This window comes from Geotrypetes seraphini, chromosome 10 (assembly GCF_902459505.1).
Source record: "Geotrypetes seraphini chromosome 10, aGeoSer1.1, whole genome shotgun sequence".
In the NCBI taxonomy this organism is placed as follows: domain Eukaryota; kingdom Metazoa; phylum Chordata; class Amphibia; order Gymnophiona; family Dermophiidae; genus Geotrypetes; species Geotrypetes seraphini.
In genome coordinates, this window is record NC_047093.1 from 38,386,637 (window position 1) to 38,408,287 (window position 21,651).

Genomic DNA, 21,651 nt, shown 5'->3' on the forward strand with positions numbered 1-21,651 from the left:
CAGACCTGCTGCATGAGTACAGGGAAAAGTGGAAGCTCTTGCCATTTGCTGAAGGAGGGACCGGATGAAGTACATTACACACATGAAGGCAGTTTGGAAAAGCCATTTATCTGGGGAAAAGCAGGAAAGTCGGCGCATGTAAAAGTAAAAAAAAAAGGTTGGGTCTAGACGCATGCGCAGACCATCTATAGATGATCTGCGCATGCATTGGGGCTGCAGACCTGCGATCTGTGCCGGCAGATGGGGGCGTTCCTCCGATCGCCCCCATCTACATATATGAGTTTACGGAATTCATCGGATGGGTCTGGATCGAGCCCGATTGGACAGGTTCGTGAATCTAGCCCTAAGTCTTGTTGGAATAGCCTAGCGGTTAGTGCAGTGACTTGAGACTCTGAGCAAGTCACTTAACTCTCCTTTGCCCTAGGTACAAATAAGTACTGGTATTTTAATATGTAAGCCACTTTATAGCCACATAAAGGCGGTACATCAAATCTCATCCCCCTTCCCCTCATGAAAGTTTCAGTCCATTATTAGATCTTCTCTTTTTTTCTGATTTTCTAGCTCTTTTTACACTATTTTGTTCACTTTAGAAATTGAATAAGGTACAGAAAATAATAAAGAATGCACATCAAATTGATTTTACACATACAAAGCCTCACAATTAATGGATGCAATGTTGATTTAGCGTTACTTTTTCTGAATGTTTCCAAACTGCTAGAATTTTTAATGAGAGAGATTTTTATCCTTCTGAAGTGGTAGAGCAGCACCAAACAGTGGACTGGAGTATGTAGGGAGTTTCTCTCATGCCCTAGTTTTCATTTTTCCCTTTAACTCTTTTTTTTTTTTTTTAATGCACTAATGCCAAATTATTTGTATCAGTTCATTGTGAAGCTCCTAAGGAGCAGTGAGGTAATTCATAGTGTTTGGACTAGACCAACATTGTCCCCGTCCATAAACAAACCTCCAGAGAGGTCAGCGTGGTTCATCCTTTTGCTGTAGAGAGCAAAAAGTATGGTAGATGATGTGAAAATCAAACCCCTTTCATGGCGAGAAATAAAAACAAGCAAGCGAGCACACATCAACAAGACCCGGCATTCACACATTCTGCTCCCAGCCATTCACAGGCTATCGTTTTACCAAGACAAAGTTGTCTGGTAGCCTTTGTCCAGGCCGTATTTAAATAATTAAATGGCTTTTCAGTATGGAAACCGGCACAGAACACAGGTCAAATCACTTGGTTTCCCATCTGATTCAGTTTGAATATTAAATGGCACCAGAGTGACAAGATGCGAGTGGCAATAGTCCGGTTCATTATACGTCTGCTATGGGAGTGGATTTTATTTGGGATCTCTTGGGAAATTTAGAAGTAGTTTTTGAAAGAAATTCCAAGAAAGGGATTCCCCCTTCCACCCCCACCCCCCACCTCTACACACACACAACGCTAGACCAGCTCTCCCTGTCCAAAACACAGAAAACTCCTCCTTAATAAGGGGGAAAGTTGCTTTGTTACCCTGCAGATTTTCCCCCCAATCTGTCTACAAATGAAACACGAGTTTGTGTCACATATCACGGCACCAGTTACGCTGAACCGATTGTGTGCCAACAAATTAATCGAGCCTACATCGGATTTTCTTGGAAGATGTGACTTTTGGACCTGCTGCCCTTATGTGGGAAGAGAACTCCAGGGTTTGTTAGATGGTGTTTTATTACATTATAAATTGTTTTATCGATTAAAATACTTTTCACAACCTACAGAAGGCTTTCTCGGACTATATTATTTGAACAGTTCTGTAACTGCAACTTAACTTTACTGCACTAATTTCTATCTGTTTAGACAGAATTTATTTTAAATTGTATTAATCACTGATGCAGACGCATAGATTTCCTGGCAATTGTTTTGTGAGGTATTCACGAAATGCTGTAAAAATGTCCTTACCTTTAAAATAAAGACGCTTATCTTTTGTTACACTTGTTCAATGCCTGATCTATATTGTTAACTAGTTAAGCCGAGGCCAACTGCGTGTGGTTCTGTCACACTTTATCTCCATCACCTTCCTAAAAATACATGAAATAAAAAATCATATTCATATCACTTTGAGGTAAACAAAATCTGAGATTTTCGATTACGTTTAAAGAAAACAGAACTTTCTGTAAACTCGCCAAAAGAGGTCGCTGTCGATAGCTAATTTAGAACACATATTTATTTTCAATATGTTTGGTGCATATGCCAGTTATCCCCTTTCTTCTTCAATGACAGTTGATACAATTGCCATATCAGATTAAGTTTCAAGTTTCAAGTTTATTGGTTTTTTATATCCCGACCATAAAACAAATATCTGGCCGGTTAACAATAAAATTTTAAATAGGAAGAAATGAAATATTTAATAAAGTTTTAGGAAGATTAGTGTGAAAAATAACGACATATAAAACATATAAACGGACTTGACAGTGAGGGTAAATGGGGAGGTAGGGAAAAAAGTTACATAATCTTAGAAGAAGTGAGGTAGGGGGAAGGGATATAACATAGAGGGCGGGAGTGCATGATATGAGTGATATGCGCTGAAGAAAAGGGATGAACAAATGGACAAAAAGATTAAGATTTGGCGTAGGCATCTTTAAATAGAAAGGTTTTAAGATTAGTCTTAAATTTTAGTAATTGGATTTCATCTCGAAGAAATTGGGGGAGAGAGTTATTTGCCACAATGAATTTACAAACTTTTTTTCTGGCATGCAACCCCTTTTTTTTTCTGATATCTATTCCCACACATTGCAGCATTTACAGAGGCCGCTGAAAAGTTCTCAGCCCAGCCAAGAAGAAAATGATGTGGAGCCATGAAACATAGACGCTTAACCACACTTTTCTTGACACTTTTCGTTTCAATGACGTGAAATGAAACGATAAGTGTGGGAATTCTAAGTTGCAGGGCTCCACATCACTTTGTTCTTGGTTGGGCTGAGAACTTTTTAGCGGCCCCTCACATTAATTGCATTTCTAGTGAGGAGAGTGGGCTAGGATGTTTATAAAGCACTCAAGAAAACTTGACCATTCTTTCATTAATCTTATCCCTAACCCAATGGTCTACTAGGCCAGGGGTGGGCAACTCCGGTCCAGTTGGGTTTTCAGGATTTCCCTAATGAATATGCATTGAAAGCAATGCATGCAAATAGATCTCATGCATATTCATTGGGGAAATCCTGAAAACCCGACTGGATTCCGGCCCTCAAGGACCGGAGTTGCCCACCCCTGGTCTAGGCGTTCTTTGTTGTGATGCAAAATGTTAAATTTTGATTTTTATCAGTCTGTTTTACATAGATATGCTCCCAGGAGTAGAGACTGCCCACAGGATTGGGGACACAGGATTGGGGACCATGATAACTTGAAAGTTGAACAGTGTCAGCACCGGCATCATATCCTACATCCTTTAATTATTTATACTGGCACTTTGCTATGTGCAGAAATGAAGCCTATAACTAGTTCAAGTAGACAGTGTTTGATTTGTATAGCAAACCTCACATTTAAAAAAAAAAAAAGAAGGCAGAAAAAGGCCCCTGCTTTCCAACAGTACACATTTTGGATTTCAAAAAGGACTAGAGAGCTACAACTGCAGTAAAATTTTCAATATTTTTGATTTATGTATTCAATTTTCTATACTGTTCTCCCAAGAGAGCTCAGAACGGTTTATATGAATTTATTCAGATACTCAAGCATTTTCCCTATCTTTCTCGGTGGGCTCACAATCTATCTAATGTACCTGGGGCAATGGGGGGATTAAGTGACTTGCCCAGGGTCACAAAGAGCAGTGTGGGTTTGAACCCATTTTCAAAACCAAAATGCACAGCTACACATATTCTTTTTAGGTTACAATTACAAATTCTGGGAAGTACCCCTGGAAACCCAGATAGTTATACTTGATAGTGCTGACTTGAAAATGTTTGATTTTTATATCCAGTGTTAGCAATGTTGCTAAGCTTTCCAGTTGCAAGAGGGAGAAGTTAAGACAATCCTGGATTTAAGACCCCCCCCTCCTCCTAACTTGATTCATTACACTACACAGATTTCAATGGGCAAAGTCAGCGACCACCACTGTGAATTAGGTTATAAGTCTAATACCAGTACTGACCAAAAATTCTCTCTCCTGGAGCTGTGTTGGTTTTTCATTAACCTGAAAAACTAAAGGTATAGGAAACCCTCATAGCTTTAATCTTAAAATATACATATATAGTACTGGTTGGCTCAAGGGAACTGCAAAGAGTTCCTGAACCTTTCACCTCTGTCACTGGTTAAAATTTTTATTTCAGGTCAGTAGTGACCAAAAGTCATCTAAAATGTGTTTGGCATGTGTGAAATTGAGTTTGCCCTCTCGGTTCAATTTCCAGATGGGCAGGTGTCCAGACCACAATACCACTATCACAATTTAGTGGTAATAGGCATCCTTTGCTGGCAGGCTGGATAGAAGAGAGATCAAAGAATGCAGAGGCATGGAAACTCAATTACCTTTTCACTCTCTATCAGAGCAGGGTTGAGATACATCCATAAAGCTGTAAAGCAGTGTAAGGAAGAGGCTTACACTGTTTTTGGGTAGGCTGCAATACCTGTTCTCTGCCTACATCGAGGGCTTTTGATTCCATAACACTTTTTCTTCAGCACAGCATTCCCACTAGAACAAAACAAATGTTATAATTTTGGTCAGGCTGTTGAATGGAGTCTACACTTGTAACTTTTGCGATAGTTCATTGAAGGAATCAAATAAATATATAATAATATAATACAATAAGATATTCATTACAATTATATTCACAATTCTAATTTTTCCATACATATTTCTATCATTCCTCCAAAATATATTTCCATATGACCTATTTCCTACCTCTATACACTCCCCTTGTTCCCTTCCCCCCCATTGTTTTATTTCCAATTATAACCTTGTAATGAATGAATTAAACAAATATACACAATCTCATCACTAAAGGCCACAATAATGTGTGATATTAGTGAACCATCCTCATTAGACCCAAATAGGTGTCATGCTAATTAACTGGCATTAGCCTGGTAACACACTTTTTTTTTTGCAATGTGTAGCTGACACCCAAGTCTGGAAGTTAACGTTATGTATTTTTATAATTCAGTCAACATGTAATACAATATCATCATTTTTGATCGAATGGCAAAGGAAGACACAATAGAGGCTATGATATGTTAAAGAATTTGGGTCAGCCTGGCTACTGTTTAACCTATTGTCCGATTCTTCAATAAGCATACCGCAGACTGAATTTAATTCCGAGATTTTGCCCTTCAAGTCTTTGAGAGCTACAAGATTCTAGAACTATTTGAAATCAATGGAGGCAAAACCACCAGAACCTGTCATAAAATGCTGTTCTTTGTTCTGGACAACAATTTAGCAGTGAAAGAGAAGCAACCTGGACAAAGACAGGGAGCCTCCGGTGCCTTTTGCATTGCCTACTTCTGTTCAGTTTGCCAAGAAATAAATGAGTTTAAACTGACTTTATAACGCTTCAATTTTACCGAAATACAATACAATTTTTTTGCTATGTGTGTGAAAAAAACTAAGGGCTCCTTTTACAAAGTTGTGTCAGGGCATTAACACACGGAATAACGCATGCTGCATTGCCACGCGTGCTAGACGCTAACGCCAGCATTGAGCTGGCGTTAGTTCTAGACATGTAGCGCTTGGTAATATCCTGCGTGCGCTAAAAACGCTAGCGCACCTTAGTAAAAGGAGCCCTTACTTGCCCTGCAGAGTGCGCGTTTGACTTATCCGTTTGCGCAATAAGGAATCGAAAAAGAACATGGAATCACTTCCCACTCCCTTCCTTTTAAACAGGAGATTTTACTTTTTACTGTATTAAGATTTATCCTACAGGTTTTGTTGAACAAAATTTTCAGGGGGGGCGTGTGGCAAGTAACCTATTTTGTCAGTGTGGCCTAAAATGGGATATTCCCATCTCTACCCCATACACTTCAACTAATAACTAATAACACCTTGGATTATTGCAACATCATATATTTGGGTTCCTACAAGAAAACCATTAAACGTCTTAGACTTATTCAGAACACCGCCGTCCGCCTCATCTATGGCCTCAAAAAGTCTGACCATGTTAGCCCCTTCTACAGAAAACTTCATTGGCTTCCAATTGAAGCAAGGGTCATCTTCAAATTCGCCTGCCTCTGCTTTAAAACCTTGACTGGATCATCCCCGATATACCTGTCACGTCTCTTTGTGTTCCCAGGCTCTAACCGAACACGCAATGCCCACCTGTTTGCCTTCCCCTTGCCAAAGGGATGCATTTACAAAAGATTCCTGGACAAAACCCTCTCTTTTCAAGCTGGCAAATGGAATGATTGCCTTACCACCCTCATCTCTCTTGCCCCATCCTACCTATCCTTCAGAAAATCTCTCAAAGCTTACCTCTTTGATAAATTTCTCTAACCCCATCCTTCCTTCCTTTCCTCTCCTTCCTCACCTATATACCTCTTCTTCCCCGGATCTTACTATCCTCATCCTGCACTCTCTTGTAACTGTATATATTCCTTTCTCTCCTCTCTTCACCCTTCCAAAGTATTTTAGATCAATGTAGTCTTGTTAGAATGTTTATTTCTTATTTTTCCTCTATCTCTATTTTTCACTTCTTTGTTATTCTCCGGGTACTTTAGTTAGATTGTGAGCCTTCGGGACAGTAAGGGAATTTCTAAGTACCTATCTTACTTTTTAATTTTAATTATTATTGTTACTGGTTACTTTACCCTGGTTAATCTGACTCTGCATCTTCGCTGTAAATGTTCAGTCTCTTCTCCTGTAAACTGCTCTGAACTGTTTTGTGGTATTGCAGTATACAAAAATAAAGTTATTATTATTAAATATAAGCTTAACTAAAAAGAGAACAAGAAACATATATACTTTATATTTATCAAATTGATATCTCTGTGATATCTTACACAGATTGTTAGAATGCCGAAGGAGGTGTGTTCAACATCTTAAAACATGGTCTCCTCCTTCCCAAATTAGATGAAAATGGGAACAAAAAGCATCTTAATGATTTTTATTATGTGGTTAGAAATAGTAAATGGTACCCATAATTGACAGATGCCTAAATATTTAGAAGGGAAGCGCCAGGAAACAAGCTCTGGATTAATAGATACGAGTGAAAAATATTCAGCGTTTCAAAATGTGGGTTTTGATGGATTCAACAGCAGACAGCAGTAATTACCTTTAAGCCAGGGAGTTCAATGAAATTAACTTGAAAAGTCGACTTCCATATCGATATTCATGAGCCATAACTTGATTTCCTTGTCATTTTCCTATCCTGAAATTACCTAGGACCTTACAACACTGAAATATATTTAAGCACTCACATTAGTTTTAAAGAAAAGATCATACTGATCACTTTTTTTCCTTATTCTTTTTCAAGAATTATAATAAGAACACCAGCACACTAACCCTGTTTAAGTATTAAGATTTATCCTACAGGTTTTGTTGAACAAAATTTTCAGGGGGGGGGGGAGTGGCAAGTAAAAGGAAAATGGTTCCCCCTTTCACTCCTCCTTCCTAATAAATATTGTATAAGTAAAAATCATTTATCTGAGCCAGGGCCAAAATATACTAAAGTTTTCCAATTTTTTTTTTTTTGGGGGGGGGAGGAGGGAAAAGGAAAAAGAAGCCTACTTACAGTGCATGTGGCCCTCACCCATTAAGGACTCTGTAAAAAAAAATGGGGGGAGGGGGAGAACTGGCAATGTGAAATCATTTAAAAAAAGTACAGTTTTGCTTATACAGTTAAGTGAATGTTTGGTTTCAGCCACACAAATAATTTGCACTCCTTATTCGTGCTTAGCAAACAAATTCTGCTCCTCCCTTTCTGTGGGCTCCTGGTTATTAGGAAGACCGCAAGTCTTATTTTTTTGTTTTGTTAAGAAATAGCACAAAACCTTGGGCATTTCGAGTTTGGCCTCCCTAGGCCGCTTGCTTTAGAAAGCTGATGAAATGCAGCGCAGCCTGTAAACATTTCCTCCTCGACGCCCTCCTTTTAATTTTGGGAGCGCTCATTAACAAGGCAAGTGTATAATTCTAACAAATGGGCCACATGAAACACTTGCTGAAGTAATCGTTGCTGTAAGAGGGTCCAGTGTCCATGAAGGGACTCCTTTCAGCTCTCTGCAGAATCGCTCACCCCTCTTTGCAAGATTTGCCTATTTAGGGAGGAACAACTGCCTTTAAAAAAAAAAAAAAATTTTCTCGGGATATTAGATTGGGGGTGGGGAAGGAGGATGCAATTAAAATTGTTTGTATCACTGCATGGTATCTTAGATTAGGTTAACAGAAGGAAACAAAGGGTTAAAAAAAACACCCACAAGGACACATAATTCGAGTGATTTTTTTTTTTTTTTAATTATTATTTTAAATACATCTTGAGTTAACATGCCTTTTAATTAAGATCCTCAGTCCTGACCCTGTCCTGGGGAGATGGAGTTGTAAAAAAAATGGAGGAGGATTTAGAAGCTATTTCACGCTAAAAGTTAACAAATCCATCCAGCAGCAGGCTGTCAAGGGAAAGAGGGTGGGGAGGGGGCAGAGACAGTTTGTTGAATCCCTGCAGCCCTGCAGGGAGAGCGGTTGCAATGCCAAAGACATCCCGCTGGGCTAGCAGGACCAGGGGCAGATTAATCAGGCACTAATTCAATTTACAACAGCCACTTTATTCAGGCCAGAGCCCAGGAATTCAAAGGGGAGGGGGCCCAGACATTTCCATAGCTCCCATTCCCAAATCGGTGGCTACCAGGATCCGATTGTCTCATTCTTTGCCTGCTAATTTTTTTTTTTTTAATAAAGGGGTGCAGACTTCTGAGTACCAGATCTGTTGCTATCGAGTGACAAATGTATAGGCATCCTTTTTGAAAGAAGGGCACCTTAGTTGGAAAAATAAAACTGCCCTTTTAAATGAGGAGACCAGCTCACTAAGGCCAATGTGAATTGAAGGGGGGGGGAGGGGAGAAGGTGTTTTAAATCTGAAGGGACACCACAGTTTTTTTGTGTCCCATGAGAATGAAAGATATTTTTGTGTACCTATCTCATTTCAAAGCCTCAGATTCAGGTCCATTGATGACAAATGGGCAGAGCGTTTGTTAAAGTTAAGCTGCCTTTGACGGGTTATAAATCAAACCTTTCAAGTGAGTGTGGTACAGTGACACACAAGCAACTCCATTTTATTCCTATAATATTAGAAATGCTCTTTTAAGCGTGTTTTCCTTTCTTCAGTCTCCCACCCAGCAATCTATAGCGAAATAAACTCAATTAGGTACTGGGAAGGGAGGGGGGGGTGAGTAATACCTTTAAACTATGTTTCACACCAGAATGTCCAAACAATCTCTGAGTTTTCTTATGCGATTTAAAATTAAGGTGACAAATATTGCAAGCGTGTTTACGTTTCTTGAAATATGTGAATCTGCAAACAATGTCTTTGCATGCAAACAATGAAATTTACAAAAGACACTACACACCGTCCAGTTCAATTTCAGATATTGGCATAGTTGCATGTTTCTTGAGAAAGGACTGGGAATGATGTGTGGAGCATTAGGAATCCATTTGGCATTTAATTTAGGACAAGAAATATTGGTTTGTGTGTAGCTTCTATTCTGCATATTTCCTGTCTTTTTTTTTTTTTTGCAAGTTCTGGTAGCCCTATTTGGTCCTGGAATCTTAGCAGGGTGCGATGCCTCTCGCTAACTGTAAAGTGTTAATGCTTGGATAGTTGTGATCCCAGAAACCTTTGCAGGATAGATTACCTTTGCTATAAATATACCCCTAACTGTTACTGTGGCTTTAAATCAATCTCTCTTTATGAAGACAGGAAATTCGTTTTCAAATATTTCTGCCTAGAATATCAAACACTGGTTTCTATTGGACTGTGGTGTTGGTTGTTTATTTTGTTTTGTCATAGACAATGTGTACTTAATTAAGGCGAAAATACCACTATAAACCATACTGCGGTTCTCTTTACAAACTTTCTATTAATTTCTGAATACATTTCTTGTTTTATTATGCTTATCGGCCGTGTGCTGTTTTTAAGCCCCAGCTCTCCGACTTTTCAAAATGGTTAGGAGGTGCTAAAAGCCAACGGAAATTACGTCTCTGTGGACATAATTAAGAAGTTTGCTCGATACTAGGGGTGCCCAAGCACCCACAGAGCTGGCTGTTATGCCACTTCTCACTATACGACTAGCAAATAACCTGTTAAACTTGTTTTGCATATTCGGGAAGGGGTAAAACGCGGATCTTAACTGCGCGTCCTTAAAAAAATCTGAGGTCCGTTTCACTTTTAGTCTCAGCATAGGTTATGGCTCTGACCGACCTCGATGACAATTTAGCTCTGACGGATCGTAATGCTTTTCCCTCCCTACGCTGAAACTACAAGTGCAAAACTTTTGCCCTTAGGTCTGTGCCACTTTCAGTCTCAGAATAGGGAAGGAAAAGCATTAGGATCCATCAGAGCTAAATTGTCATCGAGGTCGGTCAGAGCCATAACCTATGCTGAGACTAAAAGTGGCACGGATCTCAGATTTTTAAGGACATGCAGTTAAGATACCGTGTGGTCCCTGTCTATTCCGGGTGGGATCAAGTTATGCGCTAAATGGAGGGGAGCTGATCACCGCTTTTCCTCAAAAAGGAGTCCGCAGGGCAGAACTGGAATAAATTCATCCAGCTTCCTTCCAAATGGAGCTGCCCCAAAAAAGTGTACTATATGTCCCTTTACGCTCTTACCGTTTGTTCAAACATATGTAGCAGTGGTCTCAAACTCAAACCCTTTGAAGGGTCACATTTTGGATTTGTACATACTTAGAGGGCCACAGAAAAAATAGTTAATGTCTTATTAAAAAAATGACAACTTTGCATGAGGTAAAACTTGTTATAGTTTATAAATCTTTCCTTAATTGCTTCTGATAATTTCAGCTATCGCTGAAAGCAGTGCAACATGCAAAAAGTGAAGTTTAGATAGTTTTTCACTTTCTGCATGTTGCACTGCTTTGAGTTGTGTATAGCTGAAATTATCAGAAGCAATTAAGGAAAGATTTATAAACTATAAAGAGTTTTACCTCATGCAAAATTGTGATTTAGATTCTTTTTTTTTAAAGTAATTTTTATTAGATTTTAAAATAAGAGTTTACAACACTGTCAAGGTATCAACATCCGAAAATAAGAACAAATGTCAGGCATGTAGAGAAAAATCTCTCCAAAACTAGAGCAGACAACATCTGTATAATCAACTCTTCTAATATAGTATATTATGTATGAAGTAAAATCCAAAATAAAGTGGTAAAAGTATTATCTGCACGAGCCAAGATTTTGGTATAGTCCTCTAGGCTTTTTTGTAGAGGGGAGAATCAATATCCGACTTGTGCCTGGAAAACTTGTCCTCTCCACTCCACCTCATAATCGCGTACAGATGCAGGAAAGCGCTTGCGTGAGGTTATAGCAGTGAGGCAGGCAACGTTCCAGAACAATTGTAACATACCGAGGGCCTCAAAATAGTACCTGGCGGGCCACATGTGGCCCCTACGCCGCGAGTTTGAGACCACTGATATGTACATATCCATGAGGCTGTATGTCCCTCTGGAGCGCTGCTCAGATCTGAATTGTCTGTGAGGAAATGTCTAGACTTCATCCACTACTTGCTTTTAGAAATTAATACAGCATGTGGGAAGAATCCACTACACCACGATCAGTTAACACCAGACTCTAAATTCTACCTTAATGTTCCTAAAAAAAACACCTTATACTGTTAAGAGAAATAACTGTATTTTATCCGCACGCTAAATTTAACCTCGCCTTCTCATAACACACAAACTCCAGCTTCAGTTTATTTTAGAAACTATGAACCCAGAACAAGCAAATAAACCCATGCTTTATAGTGAGGCATGTAATTCAGTATACAAAACACACTCCCTTCATGGCTGGGTGGTCCTTATTCTAGAGCAAGATGTTCCAGCTATTAGTCATATGGTGTTTTTGTTTGCAAAAATTAACAGAAATGCAGTTCCTAGAGGGAACCATTAAAGTACTTATGAGAACATGGATTTAAGATCCGTTTCTGGTGCGACAGACTTAGCGCTCCTTTTATCAAGCCGCGCTAGCGGGTTAATGTGCATAATAGCGTGCGTTAAACCACCGGCTGCGCTGGCTGCTACCGCCTCCCTTGAGCAGGCAGTAGTTTTTTGGCCGGCGCGGGGCTTAGTGCGTGATGAAACGGCGCGCGCGTTAACCCCGCTAGCGCGGCTTGATAAAAGGAGCCCTTAGCTTTACCTAAAGTACCTGAGGTATTGGGTTGTTTTTTTTTTTCCGGAAGGGGGTGCTGAAAAGTTCTCGCGCCAACCAAGAAGAGAATGAAAAAAAAAAAAATAATCTGAATTTCGTTTCTGGAAATTGGCACTTAACGAAAACTACAGTGATAAAATAACCCTCAGAATTTTAGGAAGTTGTTTGGCGGGCTGAGAACTTTTCAGCGCCCCTTCCTATTGTGACTTATTTAACGAATATTTCCCCGCCCCCTTCAAAGTAATGACATTCTTACCACAACCGCAGGATTTACCCTGCTTTGTTTCCAAATCTAGTTTTCAAACGACCCCGTTATTATTATTATTGACCCTGTAAAGAGGAGACTGCAATTCTTATCAAAGACAGGTATTTTTCATTGCAACCCCCCCCACACCCCAAAACCCGCAGCGTTTCACTAAACCGCCTTTTCCGTGCGCAATTACGCGCTATGTTGCCTCAGAAACCTATTTCTCAATACGGGGCCTGTCTATCCAATTAACTCCGAGCTGGGCAGAACCCGGGGCCAGAAAAGCACAAGACTGTCATTATTCCACCGCACCGTACTGCGGGCACTTACAGCCACTCCTAGCGCTCTCGCTTTCAGTTCCTTCCCTTTTCCCACGTCTTTCAGTTTGCTTATTTCTTCTTCGCGGTTTATTAAAAAAAAAAAAAAACAACCAAAACCAACAACAACCAGCTTTGTAAACTAAACTCCCTTCCGCGGTAGAACTGAATCCGCCCTCTCCCTCCCCCTCCCACCCGTGAATCCGATGCCTGCTTTTTTTTTTTTTCTTGGCTTGCCGATTAAACCACCAGTGGATGTCGTTCTGCTCTTTCTTTGCACGGTGTCACTCCCTCCAGATGACCTCAAGCTAGGCTGAAGCTGGGAACGTCATTCACGTTTCCATCCCAAGATAGAAAGGGAGGTGGAACCCCCCCCCCCCCCCCCACACACACACACCACCTCCCCCTGCCACCAGTTCTGCTGGGAATGTAAATGTACAGTATCACAGGCGGCTTTTGCCCAGTTTAGCATCAACATTTTCCCATCTCTGGCTTACCTCCACAGGTTAAACTTTGTGTGGGTTTTGTTTATTTTTTTTTTTTAAATTATTTTATTTTTGCTTTTGCACGAGAAAAGTAGCCATTTGTGCACTTATCTTGGGTGAAATTCTTCCTTCGGTGTCAAATCAATGAAAGCCCAGATTTGCAAGTGAATGGACACGTTTTTACATGGTGAAAAAGCAGTAAATACAGATTAGGAAACGTCTTCGGAGAGTTTTGACATAACAGAGCTATTATTTCAAGTTCTTCCTAAACACCTTAGCCCGAGTTTCCTATTTGTCGTGCATTTATCCGGAGTTTGTTGGGATTTTTCCCTCCCAAAGTCTCGTATTTAGCGGTAAGTTCTTGTTGCTGCTGTAGAGAGAGAGAGAGAGAGAAAAAAAAGTGACTCTCTCTAACGTTTTAAAAAATTACGTTTCTAACGCCACCATTTATGTTGTTTTTTTTTTGCTTATTCCTCAGAAATTACTTCTTTTTGTGTGTTAACGCTGCCATCTTCTCTATTTCTTCCCCAGGACAATCGGGAGGACCCGTCGCGACCAAGCCCGGGGAGCATCCGGACTCCACCATCATGCCCGGCCAAGGCGGGCAGGTGCTGCTGACCCTGGCGGCCCTGTCCTCGCTGCTGAGAGAGGCGCGCGGCGGCTACGGCGCGAGCCTGTTCGCGCTGCAGACGGCCCAGCCCGACCCTTGCTACGACGAGCACGGCCACCCGCGCCGCTGCATCCCCGACTTCGTCAACTCGGCGTTCGGCAAGGAGGTGAGGGTGTCGAGCACCTGCGGCCGGCCGCCCTCGCGCTACTGCGCCGTCACCGAAAAGGGCGAGGAGCGCTTCCGAAACTGTCACACCTGCAACGCGTCGGACGCCAAGAGGGGCCACCCCCCGGCCTTCCTGACCGACCTCAACAACCCCCACAACCTAACCTGCTGGCAGTCGGAGACCTACCTCCAGTACCCGCAGAACGTCACGCTCACGCTCTCGCTGGGCAAGAAGTTCGAGGTGACCTACGTCAGCCTGCAGTTCTGCTCGCCCAGGCCCGAGTCCATGGCGATCTTCAAGTCCATGGACTACGGCAAGTCCTGGGTGCCCTTCCAGTTCTACTCCACCCAGTGCCGCAAGATGTACAACAAGGCCAGCAAAGCGGCCATCACCAAGCAGAACGAGCAGGAGGCCATCTGCACCGACTCGCACACCGACATGCACCCCCTGTCCGGCGGCCTGATCGCCTTCAGCACCTTGGACGGCAGGCCCACGGCCCACGACTTCGACAACTCGCCCGTGCTCCAGGACTGGGTCACCGCCACCGACATCAAGGTGGCCTTCAGCCGCCTGCACACCTTCGGCGACGAGAACGAGGACGACTCGGAGCTGGCGCGCGACTCCTACTTCTACGCCGTCTCCGACCTGCAGGTGGGAGGGCGCTGCAAGTGCAACGGCCATGCCTCGAGGTGCGTGAGGGACCGGGACGACGAGCTGGTGTGCGACTGCAAGCACAACACGGCGGGGCCCGAGTGCGACCGCTGCAAACCGTTCCACTACGACAGGCCGTGGCAGAGGGCGACTGCCAGGGAGGCGAATGAGTGTGTGGGTAAGTGCGGTGGCTTGGATTTGTGCTTGGGGGGGAAATAGAGAGAACATATGCCTATGCTAAAGCTGATTGGTGCTAATGCTGACTTTTTTTGCAGGATGTGCTTGCATGGGAGATAATAGCAGGTCTTTTCTCCCCAAGTACTTTGCTGGGAATCTCTTTGTGTTATACCTAATTATTAGTCAAGATGCTCAAGAGGTTTCCTCTTTTCTCAGCCTGCACTCTGTAATATAAGTCCATAAGATAAAATATGATGGTTTTCTGTTTGGCATTATTATTATTATTTTTTTATACCAGTATTCTGCAGGGCATTATTTGTGCTTATTTCAACTGTGATGCTGCATGTAATATTTGAATAATTAATCTTGTCTAGGGAGAGAAATAAGCATCCTGTACCCTGTAAGAAAAGAATCGGGCATGTATATAGATTAGCCCTCAGGTTCTGTAAGGCAGTCCATTATGGACTGCAGGCAGTACGAATTTCCTTTAGTTTTGGAATTCATATTGGGCAGGGTAGTTATTAATTCTAGGGCAAAGTTACCCTCTGTCCACCTAAAACATGACTCTGCCTCCTTTCATTTGATAGAGCGACTCCAGGTTTAAAAAGGGGCAGCCGTGACACCCTGACCCAACCCCAAAATACCCTGATCAAGTTACACTAAAGGCAGTCAACCTCCTGGATTTTAGGATGCTAACAACTTGGCCACAGCTTTGTTGAATACACAGATGGTTAACATCGCAGATTAGAATCATCAGGGTACCTAAGCCAACATCAGATTGTCTAAAACAACTATCAGTCTGCCCCTAACCATCAAAGCTGTACAGCATCCAGAGCCCTGCCCATAGGATGCTCCACTGTTCAGCAAGGGGTCCAACTCATCAGACACAGCTGTCCCCACTGTGTCACTCATCCACTGTATAAAATCAATGCTACTTCAGGGTCCTAGATTTGAGTACTCCCACCACTCTCCCAGCTGTGACATCAGCATAAAACAGAAGTAAAGATTTCAGGTGGGAGAGAAGGTTCTCAGCAAAGGTGTCCCAAGCACCTTCCAGCAGAATGCCCAGGTTGTGGTGGGAAGGGTTTTCCCTACACACTTGCAGAAAGATCCCACTACTATATCATGCATAAGGGAAGAAAAGGATCTCAGAAACCTGCTTGGTGGTTCAAAGTAAACCTCAGTCAAGTCTGACAGGATCAATGAATGAAACGTGGCTGAGGTTTACTTTGAACCACCAAGCAGGTTTCTCAGATCCCTCGCGCTGGATATCCCCTCTCTTCCATTTCCCTCTCCCCCCCTCAAATGACCCAACTCTCCCGGTCCCCTCCCCCTCTTTTTGATCTCCCCCATCTCACTAACTCCAAGGACCTACTCATTATGATCAATTGTAACTATGATCAATTGTAATTTCTTGTTAATTTTTGTTCCAATATCTTCATTACTTGTAAATATAGTTTATTGTAATTTCTTATTAAGTTTTGTTTAATTGATGTGAACCGCCTAGAACTCCCTGGGTATGGCGGTATACAAAAATAAAGTTATTATTATTATTATTATTTCCCCCCCACATTTATATCTATATCTTATGCATGATATAGTGGGATTTTTCTGAAAGTTTGGAGCGTTTCCATTTGAGCTTACTCTTCTTTTTTGAATATCGGTGTGTTAAAGGGTTTCCCGGCCCCACCCTGGGCAGCCCAAATAGCAGCCTCCTGGCCAGGGTGTGGGACACCTCAGGTGCCCAGTGCCATGTTATTGCCAGTTCCATGCACCCCCTGGGCACATCATCTCAGTGATTTTTCCATGGCTTAATAGGAATCCGCATGGATTTAGGAAAAGAAGGTCATGACTTACTAATCCATTATAAAATCTTGGAAGGTGTAAATAAGCCTGTGGATACATGTGAGCTGATTATAGTAGTGTATTAAGATTTTCAGAAGGCATTGATAAAAAGCCTCTCATAAGACTTCTCAGGAAATTCAAAAGCTGTAGAATAGGAGGTGATGGCTTACTATGGATTGGTAGCTGAAAGATTAAAAAAAAAAAACAGCCAAAGTGGTCAGTTTTCTGAATAGAAAGGTAAAAATTATCCCCCCCCCCTTTTTTTTTTTTACAAAACCGCGAAAGTGGTTTTTAGCACAGGCCAGCATGCTGAATGCTGCGTTGCTCCCGATGTTCATAAGAACTCTATGAGTATTGGGAGCAGCGCTGAACATTCAGCGTGCCGGCCTGCGCTAAAAACCGCTATTGTAGTTTTGTAAAAGGGGGGAGGGTTAGTGAAGTTTCTCAGAGATTTGTTGGGAGTGATATTTCTTTTTTTTGTTGTTGTTCAATATTTTTATTATTTTATATTAGTAAACAATAAGAAAAGTTATTCAACAACACTAACATAGGTATGACTAGTTACACAGGTAGAATTCTGATACATGAGCATTTGGTAATATGGTTGACATCTTATTCAATACACATTTTTATAATGAGCATTTATAGGCATGAACATAGGTATATCACATAGGCATATCATAGGTAGTCATGGACAACATCAGTATACAGTTGGGCAGTATTATGTCATAGTTTGCCTCAAAGATATGAGATACAACATTAAGAACGAGTTTGATCAGAGGGGAACAATTGAGATAAAGAAGAATTCAATTGTGAATTACAGTAAATAATTATTGGTTCCCACATGAGTATAAATTTGTGAAATTTATGCATCTTTTTGGCAGCTATGCCCTTGTATTGTAATATAATACAGACAAGATTTCACCATGCTGCATATGAGAGTTTGTCAGGATGTTTCCAATCGTTTAATATGGATTTGATAGTGATCATAATTAGAGATTGGAAGAGAGCGATATGATGTTTAGATAGGATAGAGTTGAGAGCAAACTCACCAAAAAGGATTTTCGCAAAAAAAATATAGGTTCCTGGATTGGTAAAATTTGAGGTATGAAGTCCCAAATTTGGGACCAATATTTGGATATGGTGGGACAGTAATAGATCATGTGGTCAAGAGTCCCAACATCCAAGTTACAGGACCAACATCTGTTATTCCCCTCAGAGGAAAATTTAGAGAGCTTATTACTTAACGCCCTAAGTAATAAGAAATAGCAGGATTGCGTTATAGCAGAGGATTTAAGAAGTTTAAAGGTGTGCAACCAGATGATATGCCATTGTTCTTTATCTAATTGTGTGTTGGGAGTGATATTTCAACTTATTCTTAAGGATAGGGAAAAGGGAGCAATCGGTGAAGTGATCATATTTTGTAGAGGATGCAAAAAAATATTCAAGTAGTTAAAACACAAGCATACTGCCGGAAACTACAGAAAGACCTCATTGGACTGGAGAAAAGAGCATATAAATGGCAAGTGATTGATTTATATGTGAGGAAAAAAGCCCGTAAGTATATGTACAGAATGCGGAGTTCCATATTATGAGTCACCACCTAGAAGCTGATAACAATGTTAGGAATTGTTCAGAAACAACAGAGAATAAAACTCTGAGAATATAATACATTTGAATACAGTACAACAGTACCTTGAGTATTGTGTGTAGTTCTGATCCCCCACCCCCACCCCATCTCAAAAAGGATATAGCAGAACTTGAAAAGATTTAGAGAAGAGAAGCAAAAGTGCTAAGGGGGATGGAATGACTCACGGGCAGGCCTGCAGGGACCGTAGCCCACTAATGGTTTGCCTAACACAACATCAGCAATCAGTCAGCTTGAGGGAGGGGCTTAGAAAATAGTATACAGTATAATCTCGTTATATCAGAGTCCGTTATATCCAGAGTTGCATTTTTTAAAAACTTTATTTAGGTCTACTGAAACAACGTACAATCAGTGAACAACAGTCACTGCACAACTATATCGACAACATCAAGAACAAAACTCAGCAAAACACTGGTATGGCACGAAACGATTGCAAAATCAGAACACTAAGGGCTCCTTTTACGAAGGTGCCTTAAGCGTTTTAACGCACGCCCTGGATCAGTGTGCGCTAGCCGAAAATCTACCGCCTGCTCAAAAGGAGGTGGTAATGGCTAGCGTGCGGGACAATTTACTGCACGCTATTCCGCGCGTTAAGGCCCTAACGCGCCTTTGTAAAAGGAGCCCTAAAAGATGTTCTAAAGCAGGGATCTCAAAGTCCCTCCTTGAGGGCCGCAATCCAGTCAGGTTTTCAGGATTTCCCCAATGAATATGCATTGAAAGCAATGCATGCACATAGATCTCATGCATACTCATTGGGGAAATCCTGAAAACCCGACTGGATTGCGGCCCTCAAGGAGGGACTTTGAGACCCCTGTTCTAAAGCATTATGACCTGGACTAGTGGCTGGAAAGCCTGCAGTGCGAGCTATATGGCTCTCACTTCCAAACAGCTGTTCGACCATGTTTCTCTTCTTATCCTAGACTCCGAACCATGTGAGCCCCCTCCCCCACCCTTGAGGTTGGCATTCATTGATACCTCCAGCATCTCCAATTTATGCGTTCCTCCAGATTGGAAGTCTGAAGCCATGACAGGCACTCATTCAATATCTCAATCTTCCTAATACATCCTTTAGTGCAGGGGTCCCCAAAGTCTCTCCTTGAGGGCCGAATCCATTCGGGTTTTCAGGATTTCCCCAATGAATATGCATGAGATCTATGTACATGCACTGCTTTCAATGCATATTCATTGGGGAAATCCTGAAAACCCGACTGGATTCGGCCCTCAAGGAGGAACTATGGGGACCCCTGCTTTAGTGGAAGAATACCCACCAGTCCCTTTCGGATGATTCTCCAGGAGGCATAGCATGTTGGACTCCAAGCTGTTCACTAATTTCTTCAATTCTTCAAACAACTTCCCTCAGAAAGAGCTTGCTAAATTGAGCTTCTAAACCCATATCCATGAATCAGCTGTGAAACCACAGAAACCTACACACAGCCAACAGAGCTGTATCCTTAGCTAAGACCCTAATATGATCATCCAAGGAATCCATCACGAATACAGAGCCCATTTCAATTTTCTCCACCTCAGACTCATGCACCTCCTGCTCAGTTCACCTGAAAAAACACTGGGGCCATATTGTTTCTGCAGACCGCTGCCTATAGAGCCAAGGCTACCATACTGAAGGCCTACTTCCAAGGCCTCCATTCTATGGTCTTGAGGATCCTTTCAGGGCAGTATGCCCTTCCACTTGAATGGTGGATTTTTTTGTTGTTGTTACTGCCAGTCACTACTGAATCCCACACTAGGCAGCCAAAAGTCTTCTTTCCTCAGTCAGAATTGGATAGGGCCATATCACAGATCAGGTGACACTGAACCCTGTATCTGGAGCATCCCACTCGGTCACTCTCATATTCTTAATGGTTCTGAGCACAGGAAAGATCCTGGATGGTTTCCTGATCGCTTTTAACAGAAAACTCACTCTCCCGGTGCTGTCAACCAACTGCTCCTCTGGCGTCTGAAGTACTGCCATCACCCATGTGATCTAATCCAGGAGCTCATCTCTGTGGGAGATCCTCAACACCAAGAGATCCTTCCCCCAGAGGCCACTCTCCATCCCCCCTGTGGCCACAAGAACTCTCCAGCTGGCTCATGGTAGTTCAGAGACCCCTCCAAATGTGAAAAAGGTAAACTGTTTTTTTTAAATAAAAAATTGGAAGCTGAAAAAATGCAATAAAGTATTTATCAGTTGGTTTACAAAAATCATCTGTAGAAACCCCCCCATTATTTTCCAATCTGATCTTTACATCCAGGAAAGTGATCTCTGGCATCAATAAAGCACACCCACATAATAGTATCATCTTTAAACGCCAAAGGATAAATCCATCGTGCTTCAAAGCGGGTCATGAAAAGATTAGTTATTGAAGGGGCCATCATAATGCCCATAGCTACCACAGACACTGGATGATATATAAAACATCTTCAAAAAGGAAAAAAAAAAAAAAGCTATCCTTCATGGCTATCGTTGCTAATCTCATAATAAATTCCGTGGGCACCCTATGTGGGTTAGGTCTTCCATCTAGATATTCTGAAATAATGGTCAACGCTTCATCCTTTGGAATTACTGTATATAAGGAATATACATCAAATGTGACCATTAAAATAATAATAATAATAACAGCTTATATACCGCAATACAGTGAAGTTCTATGCGGTTTACAAAGATTAATCAAAGTTACAAATTGATTGACTTTAAGAGGGGAGGAAGAAAGAGGGTTAATAGGACAGGAAATCCATTTTTGAAGAAAGAGTGATCAATAGAACAAAAAATTGTGGTATCACTTATATTGGAGATGTTTGTTGCACCAATGGATTAAAAAATTTAACAACTTACATTGAAAGGGTCTTTAAAAGAGAACCTTTGGTACAGTATAAACTACTGGTATTTTGGGATACTGTACAGTATATTAAAAAATCTGAATTCTCTCAGTTAAATATCCTTCTTTTTGTGCCTGTTTTGTTAAATTCAGAACTGTTTTTTTTCTAAGCCTAAAGTTGGATCTTCCTCTAATATCTCATAATCATCTTTATCAGAGAGTTGACTCAATTCTTCCTGTTTATATTTAATGTGATCCTTAAGAACAATGGCTCCCTCTTTATCTGCTCTGTGGTTAATTAAATCCTCGTTCTTCTGAAAAAATTACAAGCTGCTATTGATAGATTATTTCCACATTTATAGGAAC

General features: G+C 41.4%; 1 protein-coding gene and 1 long non-coding RNA gene across 6 annotated transcripts in view; one reads left to right on the plus strand and one right to left on the minus strand.

Annotated features, from left to right (window-relative positions):
• The window catches only part of LOC117367686, a 46,591-nt gene extending 31,858 nt beyond the window's left edge, over positions 1-14,733 (minus strand). Inside the window, exons 1-4 of one of the 5 annotated variants that reach the window (XR_004540819.1) lie at positions 14,338-14,733; positions 7,228-7,349; positions 4,496-4,658; positions 1,937-2,055 (exon numbers count right to left, since the gene is read on the minus strand). This is a non-coding gene — a long non-coding RNA (uncharacterized LOC117367686). Of the gene's footprint in view, positions 1-1,936; positions 2,056-4,495; positions 4,659-7,227; positions 7,350-12,903; positions 13,021-13,387; positions 13,746-13,860; positions 14,001-14,337 lie in introns of those variants that run through there. The other 4 variants (XR_004540821.1, XR_004540822.1, XR_004540820.1 and 1 more) reach the window with 4 other exon arrangements.
• Positions 1-21,651, plus strand: part of NTN1 (netrin 1) — a 357,430-nt gene that overhangs the window by 75,951 nt on the left and 259,828 nt on the right. Inside the window, exon 2 of the mRNA XM_033960487.1 lies at positions 13,907-14,980. Coding sequence (XP_033816378.1) covers positions 13,963-14,980 — 1,018 coding nt within the window. The 5' untranslated portion in view covers positions 13,907-13,962. The remainder of the gene's footprint in view (positions 1-13,906; positions 14,981-21,651) is intronic.